Source organism: Anguilla anguilla, chromosome 7 (genome assembly GCF_013347855.1).
Source record: "Anguilla anguilla isolate fAngAng1 chromosome 7, fAngAng1.pri, whole genome shotgun sequence".
NCBI classification, from domain to species: domain Eukaryota; kingdom Metazoa; phylum Chordata; class Actinopteri; order Anguilliformes; family Anguillidae; genus Anguilla; species Anguilla anguilla.
The window spans coordinates 4,536,062-4,558,561 of record NC_049207.1 but is presented as its reverse complement, the minus strand read 5'-3'; the positions used below and the strand labels follow the sequence as shown (position 1 = coordinate 4,558,561).

The 22,500-nt window shown below is 44.6% G+C and overlaps 1 protein-coding gene across 2 annotated transcripts in view; it reads left to right on the top strand.

The window, feature by feature from the left end:
• The window catches only part of lin7a (lin-7 homolog A (C. elegans)), a 38,856-nt gene extending 19,772 nt beyond the window's left edge, over window positions 1-19,084 (top strand). Inside the window, exons 3-6 of one of the 2 annotated variants that reach the window (XM_035427580.1) lie at window positions 7,294-7,365; window positions 10,785-10,994; window positions 13,926-14,146; window positions 16,710-19,084. In XM_035427580.1, coding sequence (XP_035283471.1) covers window positions 7,294-7,365; window positions 10,785-10,994; window positions 13,926-14,146; window positions 16,710-16,734 — 528 coding nt within the window. In that variant the 3' untranslated portion in view covers window positions 16,735-19,084. Of the gene's footprint in view, window positions 1-7,293; window positions 7,366-10,784; window positions 10,995-13,925; window positions 14,151-16,709 lie in introns of both variants that reach the window. The other variant, XM_035427581.1, reaches the window with a different exon arrangement.
• The last annotated feature ends 3,416 nt before the right edge of the window (window positions 19,085-22,500 follow it).

The following is a 22,500-nucleotide window of genomic DNA, read 5'->3' as shown; positions in this document are numbered from 1 at the left end:
TTCTGACAGAAAGGAATTAAGAAGCTGTCAGAAGTTCATCATAAAAAAACTTTCCTCTCCCTCTGAGAGAGAGCGGTACAGTCTGCTTTTAATCATACCGACTGTAGAAATAACCTGAAATATCCATAGGAGGGAATCATCATTCCTGCTCATTACATTGCTTTAATTTAGCAGCTGCTCGTAGCCAGAGTGATTTACTGTGGAAGAGGACAGGAGGAGCTCACCTGAGTTAAACTGCATGAGCGAGAGTAGCCATACCTGGCTAACTGCGTTCCCAGATCAGTAGAGCGTAGGGCCAGAATCAAACAAGCAGAAAATGTATCTGGTAAGTTAACCTGTGCCAACGTAGAGCCAAAACACACACATTCACAGAGTCACAGATAAATACAGTTAACATCCATGTAAAATCAAAAAGCATGCTATATGCAATCCTAAAGAAATGACATTTTTCAGATTATGTCAGGTTATGATTTGAACTATATCTGCATTAACCATTGGTTAGATCTAGGCTGTATTTATTTTACCATGCATCAATCCATTATCTATACCCGCTTATTCCTGGTCAGGGTCACGGGAGGTGCTGTAGTCTATCCCAGCATGCATTGGGTGACAGGCAGGAATACACCCTGGACAGGTCGTCAATCCAGCCTGGTTTGTTCCTATGTTAAAATTCTGTTTATATTGGTATTTCACTACAGCGCATGGAATACATCGCTGTGCACATCGGAATAACTTGTGACATGATCAAAACAGGGTGTAATCATTTTCTTTTCTGGATCCTTCTAGCTCACGCTAAGATCAGTAGCCAGAATCTCACAGCCGGCTGTCGGTTCAGCTGTTCGCACACTTACTCCCAATCTTGTCGGACATGCTCATCTGTTCGTCCGATATCTGCTCACGCTCGACTGTCAGCAGAATACCAAACAGCACTCTGTTCAGGGGAAGTGTGGATTCCCTGTGGTCTCGGGTGTCATTGACTGCACGCACACGTGCAGTTGCTGTACGTGCACCGCCAGATCCCGTGTGAATGGGATCCATTAGTATGCTGTGCAGTTTCAAACTGTAGAGTGACTCGCCTTTGCAAACTGCCCAGATTCAAACTGCAGTGACACACATTTCCAACTACCCAGATTCAAACTTCAGGGTGAGCTACATTTCCAACTGCCCAGATTCAAACTTCAGGGTGAGCTACCTTTCCAACTGCCCAGATTCAAACTTCAGGGTGAGCTACCTTTCCAGCTGCCCAGATTCAAACTACCGTAACACACCTTTCCAACTACCTCGATTCAAACTGCAGTGACACACATTTCAAACTGCAGAGGGACACACCAGCTACCCAGATTCAGAACAGCATTTTATCATGATCAACTGTGTCATTTTTGGCTGCTAAAATAAAATGGCTGCAAGCTGGAGTCGTGGCTGATGACGCTCGTATTATGCCACACAAAGCCAACACGTCTTTAGCTGCGGATTCAGCGAGCCCAGGTCAGTCACTGAGCGGCCATTTGGGATGTTAAAGGTGCATTTACCATATTTTTGGACTTTACGATACAGTTCTTAAAGAGTCGTTCTCTGTGGCATGTTGGGTTCTGCATGACAGGACCATACCCCAGGGCTGCCACGTTTATCTCCCATTGCAGGGCTCCAGACAGCGCGAGGCTCTCGAAAATCATTCCGGATGGATTTTTCCGTAACCGTGCTTTTCCCCGGACTTGTCAGAATTGGCGATTTGCCGCCGTGTTCACACGGTGGTGCTCAAAGGGGTAAAGGTGACAGATGTTCCGCTGCCACTGGGGGGGTATCAAACACGCTAATTTAATTTCTACACCCCTGAATTCACTGTCGTTTCAGCCACTGTGCTTGCTCCTCGATAACATCGCTTGTAAGAAATAAAATCACCAGTTAAGGCAGATGCCAGTCGCACTAGTGGGGTAGCGCTTTGTTAAATTAAATCGCCCTGTATTATAGATCGCCTGCAGACAAGCACAGCCGCTTGATTCCGCACAGAAACTTGCGTGTGAGGCTGCATGCATGCACACATGCGTAAAATCATTGTGGCACAATGGTGTCATTTTATATTGACCTCCCACTACGAACGACACACAAACTCATATCGATTTTGGTCATTAGTTCTCGGAGTTTCGAATTTTTCTTTGCTTTTATTTGTGAAATGTGAACCGTTGTTCATTATTCGTCGGTGGTCAGACAGGCATTAATAAGTAGCAAGTAATCTCTGGTGCTCTCAGTTTCGCCTGACCCTTGTCTCAGTGGGAGCGAGGGCACACATCAGGGCAATAGCTAATGATGTTCCCTGCCCATTTTGGGGGTGGACACACCTTCACCTTCGCCTGATTGCTCGTCTTCTACCTTTTCATTCCAGGTTCGGTCCGTGCGTAATTATATCAGCAAACGTCCACGCGCACGCCCTGACATCGCTCTCTAATCAAAAGGTATTATGGTAATCACAGGCCTCGCAGACAGCTGTGTCTTTTTTAATGACATGTAATTACCTCTGGGGGGGGGTTGGGGGGGGGGGGGGGTGCAGGCATCAGATGGCGATGACTGCTGCGGCTGACCGCAGGTTGGTTAGGGGGGCTGGGCTCCTAGGCTCAAAGACAGAGGAAGGTTAAAATAGTGCGCCCTGTCGGTGAGTTTATCGCAGAAAGGTGGAAATTCAATTACCGGCTATCGCTTTATTACTTAAAAGCCGGCGAAAGCGCGCCGCGGGCTTCTGAATTACGGTTCAGCCGCGGGGCCGGCTCTCCCTCGAGCGAGAGCTCGTTTCACAGTCCGGTGGGCAAACACAGCGCCCGCACAGCACCGCAACTGTCACAGTCCAGATACACAACACACAAACCCGAAAAAACATTTATATATGTGCAGAGCGGAAGGCCGTAAATGAAACCGCGCGGCGTCGGGATAATTTACGTCTGCTCCCCAGTTTTTTCGGGTGGAGTTCTTAGTGCGGCGGGGGACTGTTTGTGTGTGAGGGATGAAAGGGGGGGGGGGGGGGGGCGGAATGCCTGCTAAGCTGAGAGACTGAACGCCCGAAATTGGATTCTGAGGAGCGGCGCTTTTCCCCAGATAGCTCCTGTCAGCGGCGTGAGGAGGGGTGTGAACGGGTCATCCCAGCCCATCCCAGCCCATCAGCTGGTTAAACGGAGGGGAGAAAACACAAATAGCCGCTATCGCTAACCAGCTGTAAGGGACACGGGGTCCTGCCTGAAAATCAGCCTGTTGTTGTCAGTCAGTAGGCTATCGTCCATGTTAAAGGGCATCAAGGGCTTTTTGCTTTTTGTTTTTTTTTTTTTTTTCCAGAAAAAACTACAAGCGGATTATCTTACAGCCATCGTTTGTATTCGATGCGCGTGCCTGATTTTGGGGCATCAGATGAATAATTGAAGCGCACTTCATCGGTGATACGAACGAGAAAACATCCAAAGTCTTACTCCGAGCGCTATCTGTTGAATTTTTTCCCCCGCGGCCTCGTCAGAAGCCCTGTCTGTTTCCGCGCTGTTCCCGGGACGTCGCGGTATCTGCCGTTCGCAGGAGAGCTCAGGCAGGCAGGAGAAAAACAAGCCTGTGGCTGTGCGCTTCACGCCAGCCGAGCTCACAAACAAAAACCTCCCCCGCCCTCGCTGATGGACCGTATCGCCGTCCTCAGTCTGGCGGCTCCGCGTGAAAGTGTCCCTCACAGAAACGGACCTCAGTTAATAGAAGCCCTTCGCCATAAAAAAAACGCAGCAAAGCAGACAAGGGTGCCTGGGAGGTAAGCAGGGAGAGGGACTCCATGCTGAGGCCATGGCTGTAGAACACAGAGTGCAAGTGCAGGAGGGAGTAGCTTTAGCAGGGGGAGTAGCGCTGCTGTGTGGTTTATGCTCTAAGAGCAGGGCTAATTCCAGCCAGGCAGCTATCTGATTCACAACCGCACATAAATGTTGTGTAAGAACATAAGAATTAATAATAAAGAGAACAGGCCATTCAGCCCATGTGGACTCACCATTTGTGTACTAACTCGAGAGCATCCAGCTGTATGTTCATATTTAACTGTATGTTCATATGGTTTGGATTTGAATACGTGGAGGTTCTCTGCTTGCACTCTGCTTGTGGATCCCTTAGCGAATCAGTGACTTAAATGAAACACCTGTGCTGAGAACACCCACGAAAACCAGCTGGCACTGCGGCCCCTCCAGGACAGGAGTACGACACCTGCGGTCTAGACTGACTCGCAAACCGTGGTGTGAGAAGAAGGGTTGGCTGTCCTTCGCAGGAGAGCTCACGTCTGCTTTCTCCCTAATTAACAGCAGAGATATGACTGGGCGTTCAAAGCGGTGGTGGAAGCATTAAAATAACCATCCAAAGATAAAATAAATCAAGATGGTGCTTCATGAGAGGCCACACAAGATGGAGTCTCAGTTCCTGAGCACTCAGAACTCAGCATTGTTCTGCCATTGTTCTCCTGGCTCCAGAGTACTGACTGCCTTCCTTTATAGTCCATTTGAAGAGTTTAGATAGCTCTTTTACGTGCATAATTCATAAATGGACAATCGCATTTTCATCACTGGAGGGCAATTTGCATATCTTTGAAAATAGACACGAGTTTTGAGTTCATGAATAACATTCCCGTGGCTGTCTATTTCAGAGATGACGGGTAAATTAAATATTGCCCCTAGTTCCATTGTTCTGGGAAACAAAGTCAATGTTATTCCCTTGAAGGACTGAATCTTTCAAAGTTTCCACAAAAGAATATATGAATTATTCAGCAGTCAAAAACAATTTGCTCCTCTACCTGTAATTCTTGGATTGTATTAGCTTTTTTCTTTATTGCTTGAGAACACAACTCACTTTTGTACATCACATTTGCCAAAATGACACATTCATTTTGCAAAATGCTGTGAGACACCCCAAACATTGAATGCGTGCGACAAGATGAAATGTTTACCAAAACAGCATATCTCATCTCACAGAAAGGTATTTCTATCAATCTTCGCTAAACAGTCCAGTAAATACTTATTACAATTGAATAGCGCTGCACAGACAACAAAATAAAGTTTGATGATGGGGGAAAAAAACCCTGTATTTCTGTGAAAGCAAAGCAAGTTCAAGAAGGCAGAACAAATTCGATACCGTACGTTTCACTGCAAGTCCTGTCTTCTCTAGTTCTCATCGACATCACATTGGACGCTTTCCATCGTAGTGCAATGAGGAGGAACATCTCTAGCAGTAGCACGTCCACTCTCGGTAAGCTTTGGCTGTGGCTGCCAGACAGTCAGCATTCCCTGCATGAAGACTCCCTCAAGAAGTCCTCAATGGAATTGTGAAATGGACGAGATTGACTTAGTATTCATTTTTACGTCTTTTCTGTGGAATGTTTCTTACAGTCTTGTTAAAATGTGCTTTTTTGTGAAAGCAATGAGAAATAACTTACAGCTTTGTGGGAAAAGGCATTTTATGTGTTCATCTAGGCTCCGCTTGTGATTATGGTGACTGCAGGTTCAAAGTGAGTTAGAAATCGAGAAAAACGAAAAACTTTTCATTCATTAAAGCCAGCGAAACTAACGTTCGCACATTAATTAAGACAGATCTTGTTATAGCTGTTTGATGAACAGCATGTATTGAGATCCAAAAGCAAGCTTAAAATGAACCGTTGGTACAGGAGTAGTCAGGCAGTTTTGAAAGTGTATACTGGAAGACATCAGCTACGTCAGTAGCTACAAGCTCGGGTGCCTGCTAAGAAAACGAACAGTGGCATTTGAAGCACTTTGCATTTAGATAGCATTTCCCTGAGAAGAGCATTCACTGCAGTGCGTGTCCTGGGGATGGAGTCTCGCTTGTTTGCCGGGTACGCGAGGTCACATGGGATGTGGGGTCTGGAACTGTGGAAATAAGTGAGCTGTCGCTCTTGTGTTGTGGAGCCGAGGGTGAGGTCCGTCTAGCATCAAACGGGTTGGATGTGACGGGAGCTCGCCGTGACCCTTGCGCTACGGGCTAACAGCTTTATGCTAACACGCCCTGGCCTCCCTGTTGAAAGTAGCACTGCCGGTGCCTGGCTAACAACTGCAACAGCGGTGGCCTTAGATTACATCGAATTACCTCAAGTGGAGTGACAATTCCTCTGTGACGCTAAAGATGTCAGCGGCGATGTCTGTTTCCGTCCTGGAACACGGGCCGGCCCAGAGGTGTTATAAACAGAAGCGCAGGATTAATCATCAAAGGGCCTCCCCCCTTGTGAGAACAAACTACCCACAATCCCCTAAGCTCCACTTAGACTGAGTGGAATGGTAGAGGGCGCAAACCTGAGAACACGGCTACTTCTTAGTGGTACACTAACACACATGGAAACATAACTGTTTACATAGCTATTGACTTTTTGAGACCAAATAAAATCAATCAGTCAATCTATGAGTCCCCCACAAAATTTATGCTGACCATAAAGTAATTGTAAGCCCTTCATACAAAGGAAACATGTAATGGTATGTTTGCCGAACAGCTGATCGAATAATGTCGACAGTGTCATTACCTCCACACAAACATTACCTTGTTACTGCAGTGTAAAACTTGCCGATGTTATTAAGGCTCGCAAGCTTTCGTTGTGCTTTTAAATGAGTTCTCACCGGTGAATAATCTTTTCATAAACTCTGTCCTGGAAAGGACAGGTAACACGGTGTGCAGGAGAGCAGTGCCATTGAGCCGCAGAAATGTCATTTTACTTCCTTTCGGAAAACCGTCTTTTCTGTTACCGCTGCGTCTGTGACGGAAAGGCTGGCGGTTTTGTGGGCTGCCCGTTGCTAGGCACCGCAGTGCTCCTGGCTCTTCACAGCACGGCTGCATCACAAGTGCCTTTTGGACCATCCATCCGTCCCGCTTCCATTAACATTTTTATGGATTTTTTGAACAACAACAACAAAAAAATAACACAAACGAGGATGGGATGCGAGGACACAGGCAGCGAGCAGGAGAGGCACAACTAGACCTCGGAAATAATGTAGAAGAGGACGTGAACGACATCCAACGGGCCTCTCAGATTGGCAGAATGTTCCCCCGAGCAGCCGTGCTGGCAAAATCCAAAATGTCTCCCAAACTGAAATGTAGAGGCTCTGCCTGACACTTCAGAATAGCTGCTCTAGTGTTTTCAGGGGGTTTTTTTTGTTGTTTTTTTTAGTTTTTCTGAGTTTTTTTTAGGTCAGAGCTCTGTTGAGAATGATGAAACCGCTTTTTCATGAGATTCACAGGCCCTGTGTTTCCCCCCCTCCCCTCACCTTCTACCCCCCCCTCTCTCTCTCTCTCCACCAGGTGTATCAGTACATGCATGAAACCATTACAGTGAACGGATGTCCTGAGTACCAGGCCCGAGCAACAGCTAAGGTAGGCCCTGGGTACCAGTGAGTTTGTGTGTTCATGTGTGAGAGACTGTGCTAGCAAGTGTGTATCTTTGTGCGTGTGTGTGTGTGTGTGTGTGTGAGTGCCTGTGTGTGTGCGTGTGCGTGTGCGTGTGTGTGTGTGTGTGTGTGTGTGTGTGTGTGTGAGTGCCTGTGCGTGTGCATGTGTGTGTGTGTGTGTGTGTGTGTGTCAGAGTCTGCATTATCTGGTTGGTTTCTGTTTTTTCACAGGTAAAAATGATCAAAGTGTGGGAAACTTAAAGCTCTCTGGGTAGACATTCTGGCTGGCTATGAAAGTAGATAAATTTTGAAAATAAATATTTATTGGCCCGAGCTGAAGTACTTATACTATTTCACATACGCGTATGGGTTATGTCTGAGGAGCAGAGCAACTTATCATTATCATGCCAAATTACCCTCCAGCCCAAAGCAGCGGTATCTATGGGCTCCGAAGCACAGAGAATACTGCCTGCAGTAAGGGAAGTTTACAAGGCTAATGCCATTCCCACGATGCAATAAAACTCCATTGCGGAGCCATTTTGTTTCAAGCCAGCGGCATCCCCCTTCCGTGCCACGGCCTATCGCACCCCAGAGGAAGAGGCCTTGGCAACGGTGAGTTTGTCGGTTTGCTTTCGCAGACCTCGTGTCATTTCCTGCCTCTAAAATAAATCGGCCCTTTTTCACGCTGTCAAAACTTGATGAACTTGAACAGGTGTAAAAACGAGCTTGACGTGATCAGCAAATTGCTGTTTTATTGTCTTGTTGTGGAAGTGCGTCAATTCCACACTGCAGGCTACGAGCTGAGCGACGCTTCGTCAACGACCGACGTCGGCCTATTCGCCATGGCGAGTAGCGGAAATTGTGTTTATTAGCTTAAGTGGGTTTTTTAATCTTTATTCTGCGAGAGGGGACTTGTGGATTTGTCCTGCGAAACAGTCTCATAACATCAGTTATACCATGACAGATAAAGTAAGGTGTTTTCAGTCTTCATCAGTCTGTCATTAGGATGTGTGATATACAAGGTGAAGCTTTCAGTGGCTTCCTAAAATAGCTTCCTGAAACGTTGCTGACGTCAGAAGTGCGTGAAAGTGTCGTGAAATTATTCAGCGTTATGCTCCCGGGTCTCTAAGTGCCTGAAGTGCACTTCAAGGGCCTCGCATGGGAAGTGCATGAAAGTTTAATGAAATTATTTAGCATTTATGTTCATGGATGCATGCAGTATATATATAATATCAACAGAGGGCGACGTAAGTGACGCAAGAACGCATTAACAGCAAAAAAAGATTAAAATGCGCTGCAGTTTTTTTGTTGTGAAAATGCGTACCAATTTTTAGGTACACATTCTTTATACTTAAAAATTGCCATGCATTCTTATCTTTTTTGATGTTAATGCGTACTTGCCTATCACTTGTGTCGACCCCTCAATATAAAGGTTTTCCCCACTGCTCTGACCTTACAGGCAGAGAGACTGTAATGGACAGGACAGCTAATGCCCAGAGGCTCAGTACATTTGATGAGTAAAATGTCTGCTGATGGAATAATAATGGTGTATTGCCCCATGCTTCATTGCGGTCACATGACTGCACATTAGCGCAAGCCACCGCATGTGCTGTGGCACCAGCGGACTTGTGTAGTAGCCATCTTGGGGCTAAGCGTGTGGGGGGTGGGGGGAGGAGCATGCCGCGGATTTATTGACCGTTAGGTCTAAAGCGCACGTGTAGGCAGTAATGAAGTGCGCTGATTTATGGCCTTTTCGTATCATGGCTGAGCGCCACGTCTCTTTTTGTATCATGATTGAGCACCACGTCTCAACCACCAGCAAGTTTACCCGCCTGGATGGGTTAAATAAACCGGCCATTTTGGGAAGGTTAACAGTGGTCAGCATGTTCGCCATTCTGGCTTCACTGTCTGCAGTATATATATATATTGCTCTGGTTGGAGCTAGACACTGTGTTGAAGCATCAGTGCCATGTGCTGCTGCCGTCTCCTTTATTCTCAGAGCTATAGGAGGAGAGTTGTGGGGAAAGCGCTGTTCTGCATACCAGTACAGTATAGAGTCAGAGGAGCGTCTTCAGCAGCACCGTAGGTTAGAACAGGGATGACACGAAGACTCCAGGAAATCTGTGAGCTCTGGTGTTCCGGCGTAGGACTTTGAGGACTCAAGCATGCAAACCGCGACAGTGATCTTTTACTTCGTTCCCCGAGCTGCAGTTGCTCGATACTGAGGGGAAGGCCCGTATCTGTAACAATATTTCCATGGATCAGCGGACTGGAGATTTGTTTTTTTTTTTCTCTCTCTCTCCGAGTACTTCTAACAGGCACTGGCGTGTTCCCTTTCAAATGGCCAAGAGAGCAGCAATGCTGAAAATGAGATGCGTTTTTCACACCGGCGGAGACTAGCGGTTAGCGTTCGCTAACTGTACAGGTGTCCCGTGGAGTGAGAGAGATCTTCTCTGTTCACTTCAAAAACCAGCTTCCTCTCTCAGCTGACATGCGTGCCAGTCATTTACTGCCTGCCATAAATCTGCACTCGAGACAGGAAAGGACAGCCAGAGGTGTGCTATGAGGCTACTTTTAAAAACCACCATAGAGACTGAAGCCTTTCCCACAACCCTGAGTCTCCATTTTGTTTTTCTGCTGTCGGACGGATGCCCGAGTACACTGGAGCAACAGGGGCCCCCGGTGCTTCACAGAGCTGCTCGTCTCTGCGGAAACTCGCATCTCTGCAATCCATTCTTCTTGTGAAAGCGTTGGATTCGTTTTCATGAAATGACACATCCCAAAATATATAGTCTGACGCTTGGTTCTGTTGTGATGCTTGTTAACTTCAACAATAATTTATACCTTGGAGACTTTCCGTGGGCTGAAATGTCTGATAATATATTTCAGCCTATTCCACAGGCAGAATTGTAGCTGTTGGAAAGGTACACATGAACACCCTCCAGACTCAACCCATGCAATAACATTGAGCAAAGATCTTAAAATGCTTTTCATCAAAGGATATTAAACCTAGAAGAAGTGGCTGGTGAAACATATAACAGTCTTAAAATAAGCTTTATGAGTACTTGGTGCATATTTATTCAAATATACCTGAGTGTAAAGAGCACTCAGAGGTTCATTGTAAACATATTAACTCATTATATAGCCAGTATGAAATTGCTGTACTAAGGTGAACCATTCATCGCTTCCCAGAGAAATACCCATGATGCCTTTCAGCTGTGCACATTTTCAGCTCATTCTAGAAAGTCTGTTAGCGGGAATGGCAGCCAGAGCAGCCTCTGAAATGGCGCACAGTGAAGCTCATTCTAGGACGACTGTTAGCGGGAATGGCTGCCAGAGAGGCCTCTCTCAATGGCGCTCGGTCCAGACGCTGAGCCGCCGCGTCTCCCTCTCCCCCCTCCGCAGGCCACCGTGGCGGCGTTCGCGGCCAGCGAGGGCCACTCCCACCCGCGTGTGGTGGAGCTGCCCAAGACGGAGGAGGGGCTGGGCTTCAACGTGATGGGCGGCAAGGAGCAGAACTCGCCCATCTACATCTCCCGCATCATCCCGGGGGGCGTGGCCGAGAGGCACGGGGGCCTGAAGCGGGGGGACCAGCTTCTGTCCGTCAACGGAGTGGTAAGCCCGCGGGGGCGTGGGGGGGGGGGGGGGGGGGGGGGGGGTCAGCGGTCCAATGGCTTAGCGCTGCTGGTGGGGGGGGGGGGGAGCTGTTTGTATGTTTTTGAGCAGAGCGCTAGAATGTTTGAGTGCATACTGAATCTCTTTATGGTGCGTTGAAATCAGTTGGCAGGCACTCTTATCCCGAGCGACTAACAGTAGGGGAGAACATCAGTGTTGCTCTCAGGAGTACTAAAATCCGGCATCACCGTAAAGGCACAGAGATTTATAAGCAGTGAGTGCGATGCTAACCTAACAAACAACAGTTTGTACTGTCACACTAGAAAGCACCACTAGACAGATAACCTGTCTTTATGCTGCTATCAGAATAACATTATCCTAAAAGAAACCAGGAATCCTCAGAGTAGATAACACCACAGTAAATATTCTTTTGAAACAAAAAAAAAATATGTGAAGCCATCTTTTACGTATGGAGCGCCTGTCCTTTCACAGATTACAAACGCACTCTCTGCCTGATCTAATACCCTCAATCTGTCTCTCGTACACGAGGCAAGTAAATATTAAAGCAAGTAAATAATGTACAAACCGAGCCGTTACCCATCAATAATGCTGCGTTGTTCCCGCGCAGAGACAGTGTCCCGCTCAAATCATTTAGCGTTTGTTAACAGTGTAATCTGTGGGGGGGGGGGGGTGTTTTCTGTAGGTCAGTTTGACACTATTTCTCTGAAAATGATGTTTTCCCAGACAGGAGCGCTATTAAATCTCGTAGTTACCCGTCGAGCTGCTGAATTTCAGAGCGGTTTGTGCTGTCGATGGCCGAGGAGCACCGGGAATACTGATTCACCGGGTTTGCCCCCCCCCCCCCCCCCCGCTTTCCTCCGTAGTACGTTTGCTTTTCTGTCGTCGGTAGTCGAGACACGCGTGGACTCCGCTGGCAAAAGGGCCGCCACCACCCAAAAAAATGTTTTCTGAAGTACTCATGCAAATCTCCCGTAGAAAACTGCATTAAAGTTCGGGAAAGACTTTCGTACGACTTTCCGTGCCATAAAAGAGACAGAGTGGGCCGTAGACTGTTTTTTTTTATTTATTTTTTTTAACGACTTCCCCGAAGTTCTGCCGGGCCCAACTTTTAATCGCTATTGATCAAAATCAAGCGCGGAAGGGCCCAGGATGAATTGGGGGGGACCGTAGAGTTTCGAATGACTGGAAAGTGCAACTTTATAGATTTAAAGGTAACTTTTATGTGGAGGGGAAGTGATGCAGACGGCTTTAATCTGTTCCCCGTTTTTGAGAAGCGATGAAAGATGTGCTTTCTCACGGCCCGCTGGCTGTGGTTAAAAAGTGTTCTTTGCAACCGCCGGCGTGGAGTCCGACTCTTACAGGTGTCTGAAGTTGTACGCTGAAAGTAATTGGCTTTCTCGGGCCAGTCTTGAAGCTATTTCTTGACGCCGCGCGGCGAATATCAATTTCTGCGGTTGTTCCCTCAGTGGGTGGGCATCTATAATTAAAACGTGTGATTCAAATGAACTTACATTGACTCGGATCAAATTTTCACTTCGGGCGGTGAAGTTCACACCCATCCGTGTCTGCCTTCCCGATGCTTCAGAAATGTGAGGCGTAAATATTTCATTAATGCGGAGTTTGGATGAAGTCTTAATAAGATGAAGTTATGAGAAGAAAAAAAAATCCAGTTTCTGTCAAAATAAGCATAAATGTCGGATTAAATCAGCCTTGCCTGCTGACTTAATTGCACGCATTTTGACCTCATTGCTATGTACACGTTGCCAGGTTACGGTAATGCACGACTGCTGTTTGTTAGCTGTTAGAGCTTGAATAATATCCTATCAGACAGTAATGGGTGTGACATCAGTTTATTCATGCATGATAGATGGGGAATATTCATTATTTTCTCAATTCATGCGTTTGATTAAGGATGCAACATTTCACATTCAAGAAATGTGTAATAAATCAAAAATAATATTGTCGTATTAATTAGATATAATTAAATCCAATTCAGTTATATTTATTAAATTAAATATAATAACTGAAATTGACTTGAATGTGAATCATTTACACAAATTTGTTTCACAAATTGAAGATACCTTGATGAGCTTGAGCATTCATTATATGCTAAGTGCCACTTGTTTTCATGTCCAGACATAATGAAGAGTGCATGAAAATAATATTTCTGAAATCACCATAACTGATAGTGGCATTTATGAGAGAGCTGAACTAGCCTTCATATTTATTATGGCTGCCTCTTATCATTCTTCATTAAAGGGAGACAATAGATTTAGTTGCATTATTTCTGACACATTCGGAATGTTATTACGTCGTGGAAACATTGTGAAGATGTTGGCAAGAAACTTTGCCATATCTCTGAAAAAGTGTCATTATTAATACTTTGCGGTCTCAAAAATGAAGATTAATTACATCTAGAGCATTACTTTTTGTCTCTGACAGATTTATTTTTGTAAATTTCTCCTCAATTTTACTGTGGAGATTTTTGGCTTAGAAACATGCAGTGTCTAATGCTAGTGTTTGGTTAACAAAACAGACATTTCAGACGTCCAACGTATTTCTACAAAGTTGGTATTGTTGACTAAATTTGACACAGAAACTATCCTGGGAAGTGTTTGATTGAACCTGCCGAAGTATAGACCTAACTTCAATCATGGGTAACACTGCACAATAAGGTCACATGAATTGGCATTAACTAATGTATTTAACTACTAACTACTACTAAAAGGTTGATCTGTAAAGCTTCGCTAATGTATGTATACATCATTAACCCAACTACATTAGTTAATGCCCGTTCATGTGACCTTGTTGTGAAGTGTTAGCTAATCGTGCCCGAGCTAGCATGCTAGTAACAGGCCCACGTGTGTGTGCTGTCCCCCCCCCCCCCCTGCCCCCCCCCCCCCCCTTCAGAGCGTGGAGGGGGAGCACCACGAGAAGGCAGTGGAGCTCCTGAAGGCCGCCAAGGACAGCGTGAAGCTGGTGGTGCGCTACACGCCCAAGGTGCTGGAGGAGATGGAGGCGCGCTTCGAGAAGCTGCGGACCGCCCGGCGCCGCCAGCAGCAGCAGCTCCTCATGCAGCAGCAGCAGCAGCAGCAGCAGCAGAACCTGACGGCCCAGCAGAACCACACGTCGTAGGTGAGGCTTTTCATTGCTTTCAGGCCCTCGGGGGAGGAGCCGGGACCCTGGGCCTGCCAAGCGTTCCCTGCACCCGTCGTCCTGAGCCGACGCAAGAGGAGAGGTCTAGGCCTGGGCCTGCAAGTGTTCCCTTACTGGCTGGGCCAGTGTAAGAGGTCTAGACCTGGGCCTACAAGTGTTCCCTTATTGACTGAGCCAGTGCAGGAGGTCTAGACCTGGGCCTGCAAGCGTTCCCTTACTGGCTGGGCCAGTGCAGGAGGTCTAGACCTGGGCCTACAAGTGTTCCCTTATTGACTGAGCCAGTGCAGGAGGTCTAGACCTGGACCAACAAGTGTCCGCTTCATCCTGCAGGCTGAGCCAAGGGCCTACAAGTGCTCCCTTACTGGCTCAGCCAGTACAAGAGGTGTAGACCTGGACCTGCAAGTGTCCTCTTCACCCTGCAGGCTGAGTCAGTGCCAGAGGTCTAGACCGGGGCATACAAGTGTTCCCTTACTGGCTGAACCAATGAAAGAGGTCTGAATCTGGGCCTGTATGTGTCACCTGGCTAGCTAATCTCAGCCAAAGAGGACGTGTCTGCTTCACCCGTTCACCTGAGCTACTTTAGGAGGGTAAATCCTGGACTGACTAGTGTCCTCTTTGCTAGCTAGATTGAGCTAGAGTGACAGAGCAAGCCTTGGGCCGGAAGGTGTATCCTTCATTAGCAACGGTGAGTTAAAGTGAGAGAGCTAGACCAAGGCCCAGAAGTGTCTCCTTCTCTAGCTAGGCTGAGCTAAACTGAGAGGGAAGAACATGGGCCTTCAAGCACAAACTTTGCCTGCTAGGCTAAGCTAAGCTGTTGTTGGGGAGGTAGACCTAGTTAACTGTGTTGGTTCAAAACACCCTGAGTGTTCTATACTAAACCACACTGTAGGGCTATGTGCAGATGTAGCAACGCTGTTATTCAAGTTTCTGGAGGACAATCAGTCGAAGTTCTGACAGTGTTGTTTGTGCGGAACTGAATATAATCGTCTTTTCTATAGAGTTGACTCAAGTAAGTATTTATATATATATATATATATATATATATATATATATATATATATATTTTTTTTTTTTACCAACAATGTTTTTACTGTGCAAAGAAAATATGATAAAGATTCATAACAGAAAAAAACAATGCAAAAAACCTGCTATTCAAAGGGTTAAATCCCAGAAAAATAAAAAATCTATTATTCCTACTCAGAAATGGCTGTTCGTAAGACCTTTACAGGTCTGTCAATACTAAACCTCTCTGACTGTAAATCTTCTGGCATTTTTCCTGCACACAAATCAAGTTATATCCACACAGACCTTTTTAAGTTTTGATTGATCAGGTGTAGGTACTTAGTGAAATGTGGAGCTCAGCAGAATGAACAGCTTGGTGCGATACCTGTACGTATTGCATATCCGTTATCCAAAATCCCCCTAACCGCAAATCTGGGCAAAGCCCCAAATCTTCTAATTCCCCTCAGATACCCTTCAGAAGGTCTCAGAGCTTATTTCTGTAGACTCACCCTGTCCTCGAGCTGCTTAAGGCCAGATCCCCGCCTCAGTAGATCCTCTCTCTGTGTGCGGTGGTGGGATTTTTGGAACTGCACTGTGATGTGCTGTGAGACAGAAAGCCTGGTCACCCAACATCATCACAGACACCCCCCCCCCCCCCCCCCCCGCTGCTCATAAAATAGGGTTGCCATGCAACTGCCTGGTCAGGTGACATGCACTCGGGCTGGTGTATATAACAGCTACGTGCGCTATCATAATTCCCCCCTTCCCAGAAGGCATCAAAGCCACTCTCTCCGATGGAATCCACAGAGGAGCAGAGGCACTTCTCCTCTCGCTTTGATTGCAATACCGGCTTTCTTTCTTTCCTTTTTTTTTTTTTGCTGACTAACTGGCCACATCTTGAGTGTGAGCACACCGGTGATGATGTTGAGAAGACATTTACTAACTGCACAAAGTTGGCTTTAACTTGGCAGTCATGAAGCTATGTTATTCCGGGATACAGTCATCTAGCTAGTTAGCCAAAAGCGTATTAAACGAAAACATAAATAAGACATACATTATCAGGCATTCTGTATTTCAAGACTTCATAAATTGTATATATATCTACCCAATTAGATGTTCTAGCTTTGTTTTTTTAAGTGTAAGTTGTAATAAGTTGTACAGAATAAGAAAACGAAGAAGGTTTGGTATATTTATTTGTTTTTTTTGTTGTTGTTTTTTGTTTTGTTTTACAATATCACCAGGCAGGTGAGAAAATTGTAGTGGGTGGGATTTGGCCATGGAGCCATAAATTGGGATACCCTGCAATAGGTGTTGCCAGTTCCAGCTTGAGGGGGGATGGGGTTGCAGTGGATGCATGCTAGCCTGTGCTCTTCTCAAGTGACAGAGGGCATTTCATCAACAGGCCTACAAATATAACAGGGCATGCCAAACAGGGGGAAAAAGATAGACAGAGATGTGTTTTTTTTTTTTTTTTTTTAAAGAAAGACATCCGAAATGTTGCTCTCAGATTTTTGTCCTCTGTCGTCTCCTCCACAGTGTATTCCACAAGAAGAAGAAATAGAAGACGTGAACGTGGTCCGTCCCCCTTGGCCGCGGGAGGACCCGGGCGGATAGCACAAAAAGCACGATAGCGCAGCTGTGGCATTGTCTTCTGCTGCCTCGCGAAACATCGTTGCCATAGCAATAAAAAGCGTAAAGACACCTGGATATCGCTTCAATCGTAGTTAATTGCGCAGAGAGTTTACTGTTTCGATGACTGAACGAAAACACACCCTTGCGTTGCGTGAGGGACAAAACAATTTTCGGCTGGCAGCGTGTTTCGACGGGTGGCTTTAAACAGTGCTGCACAGTACGTGCTCTGGGTGAACTCTACCTTTTGTGTATTACCTGTAGTTTTTGCAGTTGTGACATGAAAACCTTACAATGTGTATTCTTAAAATGTGTACAATGGTGCTTTTAATGACCTGTTCGGAGACAGAACCACACTGACCACGGTCTGTTTTTAAACGTGTAACCTTTCTCATCGAACCTTCCTAGAGTTTGTGATATTTATTTGTCCTCTGTTTCTAAGTGACTTAAGATTTTTATGGAGTTCATTTTGCCATAGCTGCGTATAGTTCATTTTTAAAAGGCGTATATCGATATTTGTGTTTTACATTTGTGTTATTGGACATCAATTTATTTTTGTGTCAGATGTTGGGTCCTAATTTGGATAAATGTGAACTTTTTTACCTGACGTGTAGCAAGATTAAATATTTTATATTGAATTTAGTGGGTTTAGCAATAAAACTATTTGATACAACACATTGTGTATGATGATATAAAGAACTGAGAATAATCTTTGATTAGACAATAGTGAAATCAAACTATCTTACACATACCATGTGGTCAACAAAAAGAAATATATATGGAAAAGTGTATCGCAGGTTCTCCTCCGAGAATGGGTTTGAATAGAAATTCAAGTCCATACATCTGAGTTTACTAAAAGAACCTAGGTTCCTAATTTTGCCATTTTATTGCTGTGTTATAACTTACCAAACATAATTAAATAAACAAATTCCAATTCTTAATCTTAATCATGATTGTCATATTAGTATTATACAGATGATATGAATAGCATAACTGGATGGCAACGCACATTAATACATTAATTAGTGCATTAATAATCTGTTACAGGAAGGTAATCCTCTGGTAATCGTTTTGTTCATTTAAAATATTTCTGATTTGTAATTTGTGTCCGTCTTTCCTTAAGTGTAATCATATTCCACAGAGATTTATTTATGTGTAAAATACTCATAAATATGTGAAATATCAATTACAGTGCATTTGTCATGCAGTATATGATTAATATATTTAAAAAGCATGATGTAGCATTAAGCAGTAACCACGCCCAACAGTTTAATACCCCATTGGAAAATTATATGAGAGAACTGTTTTGGATGCCCAGGTGTTTTTTTATTTACAGCAGCATAAACACAGGCCTACTGTCTCACCTGTATTATACAGGTGACATTGGATCTGTGCTTTAACACACCACCTTTAAACATGTGTATGATATGTATATTGTCAGTGCCATGCAAAAACTTTGCAAGTATATTTTTCTCATTTCTGTAAAAAAAAGAAGAAAAAAGAAAACATGACTAAACCATAATTCATAGTTTTATGTTCCTGAAAATTAATGTTTTTGTTTTGTTTTTTTGGATATTCAAGGTTCTTGCATGACACCCATATCTCAGTCTACAGTATGAGGAAATCCTATTTTAACGGGAAACATGGATCAATTCGCAAGTTTGGATTCTAATAGAAAGTAGAAAGCCGCCAATTTTTCAACATTGTAGTATTTTATGTGTTTTGTTGGACACTGGTGTTGTTAAAAAGGGTTCACATGTAGTAAACATGCTGCATTTTTGTCTTTAGACGTTTTTCATATAACATCTGAACATTAAGCAAGGCCTGCTTCATACCATGCACCATCACGTCATACAAAGCTGTGAATGCCGTTCTATTCAGTTTTTTTCTACAGTTCACTGATTCCCTTCCCTGTTCTGTAGACTGAGGGGCTCTTGTCTGTCTAAACAGTGTGATTTGTCCTTAACTTTTACTGCAGTTTCAAATTAAGGCTTAAATTAATTATAGTAACTGTTTACTTTTTTGGTGTTTGTTTCTTATGTAACATTGTGTTCTTTAAAAATTGGCCAAAAATGTTGCCTGGCAAAAAATAAATACATAAAGAAAAAGTTAAAGACATATTACACTGCAGTTAGATTCAACAGAAGCCCTACTCAGTTTCTTAGAAACTACTGCCAATTTAAAGGGTGGGTATACTGTACTATACAGACAAAATGGTGATATGCAATTGTTATAAATATTATATTTGTATAAATAAATATATACCTGTGTGTATTAAACAATGGTTGTTTAAATGTTGCATTATGTCCACGGGAGTCCGCTGTTCTTGTGCTGTGTAAGTTTTGAAATCTGGCCTGATGCTCGGTTCAGCCTAGCTATGACAGTTTATTTATCCAAACATTTTGGGCCGATCTTTAATTTGACTGTAAATTCCAGCAGTTGCTCGTGCTCACGGTTGCCCATTGACGTGGATGATGACGATGCTTCCATCAGCACTAGCGGCTTCATTTTTAGAAAGTTTATGTCATTGCGTGCGGCTGCGTAGACTGATGGTCTTACACGTGAGAAGAAGTCGTGAGCAGCACCTGACCTCTTGGACGCATTCTCGTGGAGGTGTGACACGCCGCGCCGCGCCGGACCGGTCGGATCGGCAGTCGCGGCGCTCTGAAACCACGCTTTCCGATGTCGATGGCCACGCACCACACTGCTGTAGGAGGGCCTCCATGTCGGCCCGTGAACCATTTTTGCTGTTCGCGTGTGGGCTGATGCTGTCCTTTGATTGGCTGCGAGGGATTTTGTGACAGAGGCCACGTTGAGGTGGATTATGTACCCCCCCACCCCACCCCCCTCCATCCCCAGAGCGCAGTTGTCTTTGGGGCAAGAAGAGCTTCCATACGCCCTTAGTGTGACACTTGTGTGCCCTCACACAACAATCCCGAGAGGTGTTGGAGACATCGGAGGGGTTTGATGTTCCTCCTGTAAGTTTCAGAGCCGTGCAGGAGCGTGGAAGCTCCAGCAGCTCCGCACGCTGTTGTTTTAATGGAGATATAGCTCTTATAAAAACCAGCATAATTAATACGCAGAAGAAGGTACAGTTCATTCAAGATGAAAAGAGGATTTGCAGTGGTTAAATAAATTGGCAGTCTCTGCTTCGGATACTAGACCATATTCTTCATGAATAAAAGAGAGGGGTTATTTATGAGAAAATTCAGTGTGGTGTAAGGGAAAGCCTGGTTCATTAAATAAGCTACAAATAAATGAAAGGCCATTGTTGCTTCTCTGCCAGTGCTCGTTTGTGCATCTGCCAGCAGAGTTATTCTCTTAAAATTTGTATTCTTGAGTGGGTGTTGTTGCTACACATCTATTCCTTATTGCTATCTATTCACTCGCCTTATCTTTTTTATTAAGCTGCCAATTCTGTCTGCATCTGCTTCACTTTCATTTTAATAACTAAAGGGCATACTGTGCGGGATTTTTACCTGAAAAATATCATTAAATAATGGTTCAGGCATATCTATGATGCTCTGGCAGTCTCTCTCTTTCAGAATCAGGTATTCAGGGTGAGTGAGCGGGGGAGGAGACTTCTTTGATTGTAAACACAGGACCACAGCAAGGCAAAAGAAAGATCCTGCATAGTATACCTTTAATAAATGACAAGTGTGATCGAAACACAGCCTCCCCTTAGCCCATCACTCACCGCGACAGGTCCTGATAACCCCTCCAGGTAAATGTGTTGTCCTGGAAGAGTTATGTGTTATCTTAGTATGTGTCAGTTTCCCCACAAGCATGACATACATTGACTTTAAGACCAATATTGAATGTCAACAATGACTTTTTACTTGGTGAATGGTGTGAGCCGTTTTAGTGTGAATGATTTTTGGTATTTGCCTAGAAAGCTGATGCTTTGCATATTGCTGATATGGCTGTATTGAAAAGTGCACTGGGGTAGAAGTGTGGCATAGTAGGCAACTGGGCTTGTAACTCTGAGGTTGCAGGTTTGATTTCCAGGAGGGGTATTGCTGTTGCTGTCTTCAGTAAATATCCAGTTGTGTAAATGGATTGTATGTTAAAAAAAACAATTACATTAGCTCTGGATGAAAGTGTCTATTAGATGGCAAAAAAGCAAATATAAATGTAAGTAAACCTAACAGCTGTTTTTTTTTTTACAAGTAGTCAGCCCATATAGTCCCATTCCATTTGAGTGGCTTGGTTTTACGCTCACAAATTTTCATTCCAGAGCTCCACTAGTCATTTATTCATGTGAATATAAACTCAGTCACCAGTCAAGTAAGCAGAATCTTGGGCCTCTGTAAGTGCTCACCAGTCACTGGTAATGGAAAGCAAACCAAGATGTAGAGAGAAAACGGTTATTCAGTCCAGCAGTGGTTATATGATGATGAGACAGATCTTGTACTGTATATATGCACTGTAAATCCTGTAGAGATTGTGACCTTGAATAACCTTAAAAGGCACCAAGGATGGCTGTGGGAGAAATTGAAACTCCCATTTTAAATGTCATCGCACTGACATTGAGGTTGTTGAACCGCTGGCATTTGAAATCTTACCTCGCAAAATTGCTTGTGTCTGAATCCTGGTGTCTAATTTATTGCATTACATGAAGAGATCTCGGCTCTCTGCACTTTAAACCTTTAAGTAGTCTTTGCTTCAGAGTCTGATGTAGTCGTGCAGTTTCCTAGGCAATCAGCAGCGAGTGTTGGATGTAATGAAGAGGGAATATAGATGGTCAATAGAATTTTTTAAAAACCTTCTCTATAAGTCATTAATCAGTACTAGTCAGGTGAAATTGTACACCTTTTTTCATTCCAAATGGCTGAAAGGGGAAGGGGTTTACAGTGATATAAGTACATTTTTTCAAACTTGTTCTTGTAAGTATGAACAGTAGTTCATCAGATCAATGGCCACTTGCCCTTTGGGGGGGGGGGTGGGGGGATCGCTCTGCATCGCTGGCAGTTCTCCAGTCTGCAACCTTTCTCTTCAAGGACGTCCTTACCAAATAGGTTATACTTGCCAAACCTATAACAAGAACAACAAAAAAAATTCTTGACGTATCTCTTTGTGGCTGTACACTTTCTCTGTCAGCAGAGTGGGAAAGCCAGCCTTTACAATAGAGGCCGCAATGGCCCCTTATGAGCCACCTCGCTGACTAAGCCAACCAAGTTACCCGTCATGCACCAGTCATGCGCTTGACTATGCTGTCACATGACTGATTTTCCCAAGGATAATATTCTGCAGTCTAGCCTGTTAAAATGTGCCATAATCGGAAAAGGTTTTTTTGCTTTTATAGAGCAATTGTGTCTATAGAAAGAGCAACACAATGAGCCATTTCTGTGTGATGGGTATTTTGACAAGTCCTCGTGGCAGTATTTCCCATTAAAACTGAATTAACTCATCAAATTGTCAGTTTCCGTTCCGTTCAGTGTTTAAAGCCGCGGTTTCTCCGCTCGTTGTAAAGCAATTGACGAAGAGGACTTACGCCCACAGCTCCCGGCGCTCGCCAAAACACACTGTCACCTGCTCAAAGTGCGGCGGGGAGACGATGCCGTTTTTAACCGAATATAATGGTGAGAGCCTCAGGGTCTGGCTCTGCTGTCAGACTGCTTTTTAAACCGCCTTCGCTAATGACGATGAATCAGAACTTAATGTACCGCTAATCTCAACGACCAGGTCTCTTTGTTTT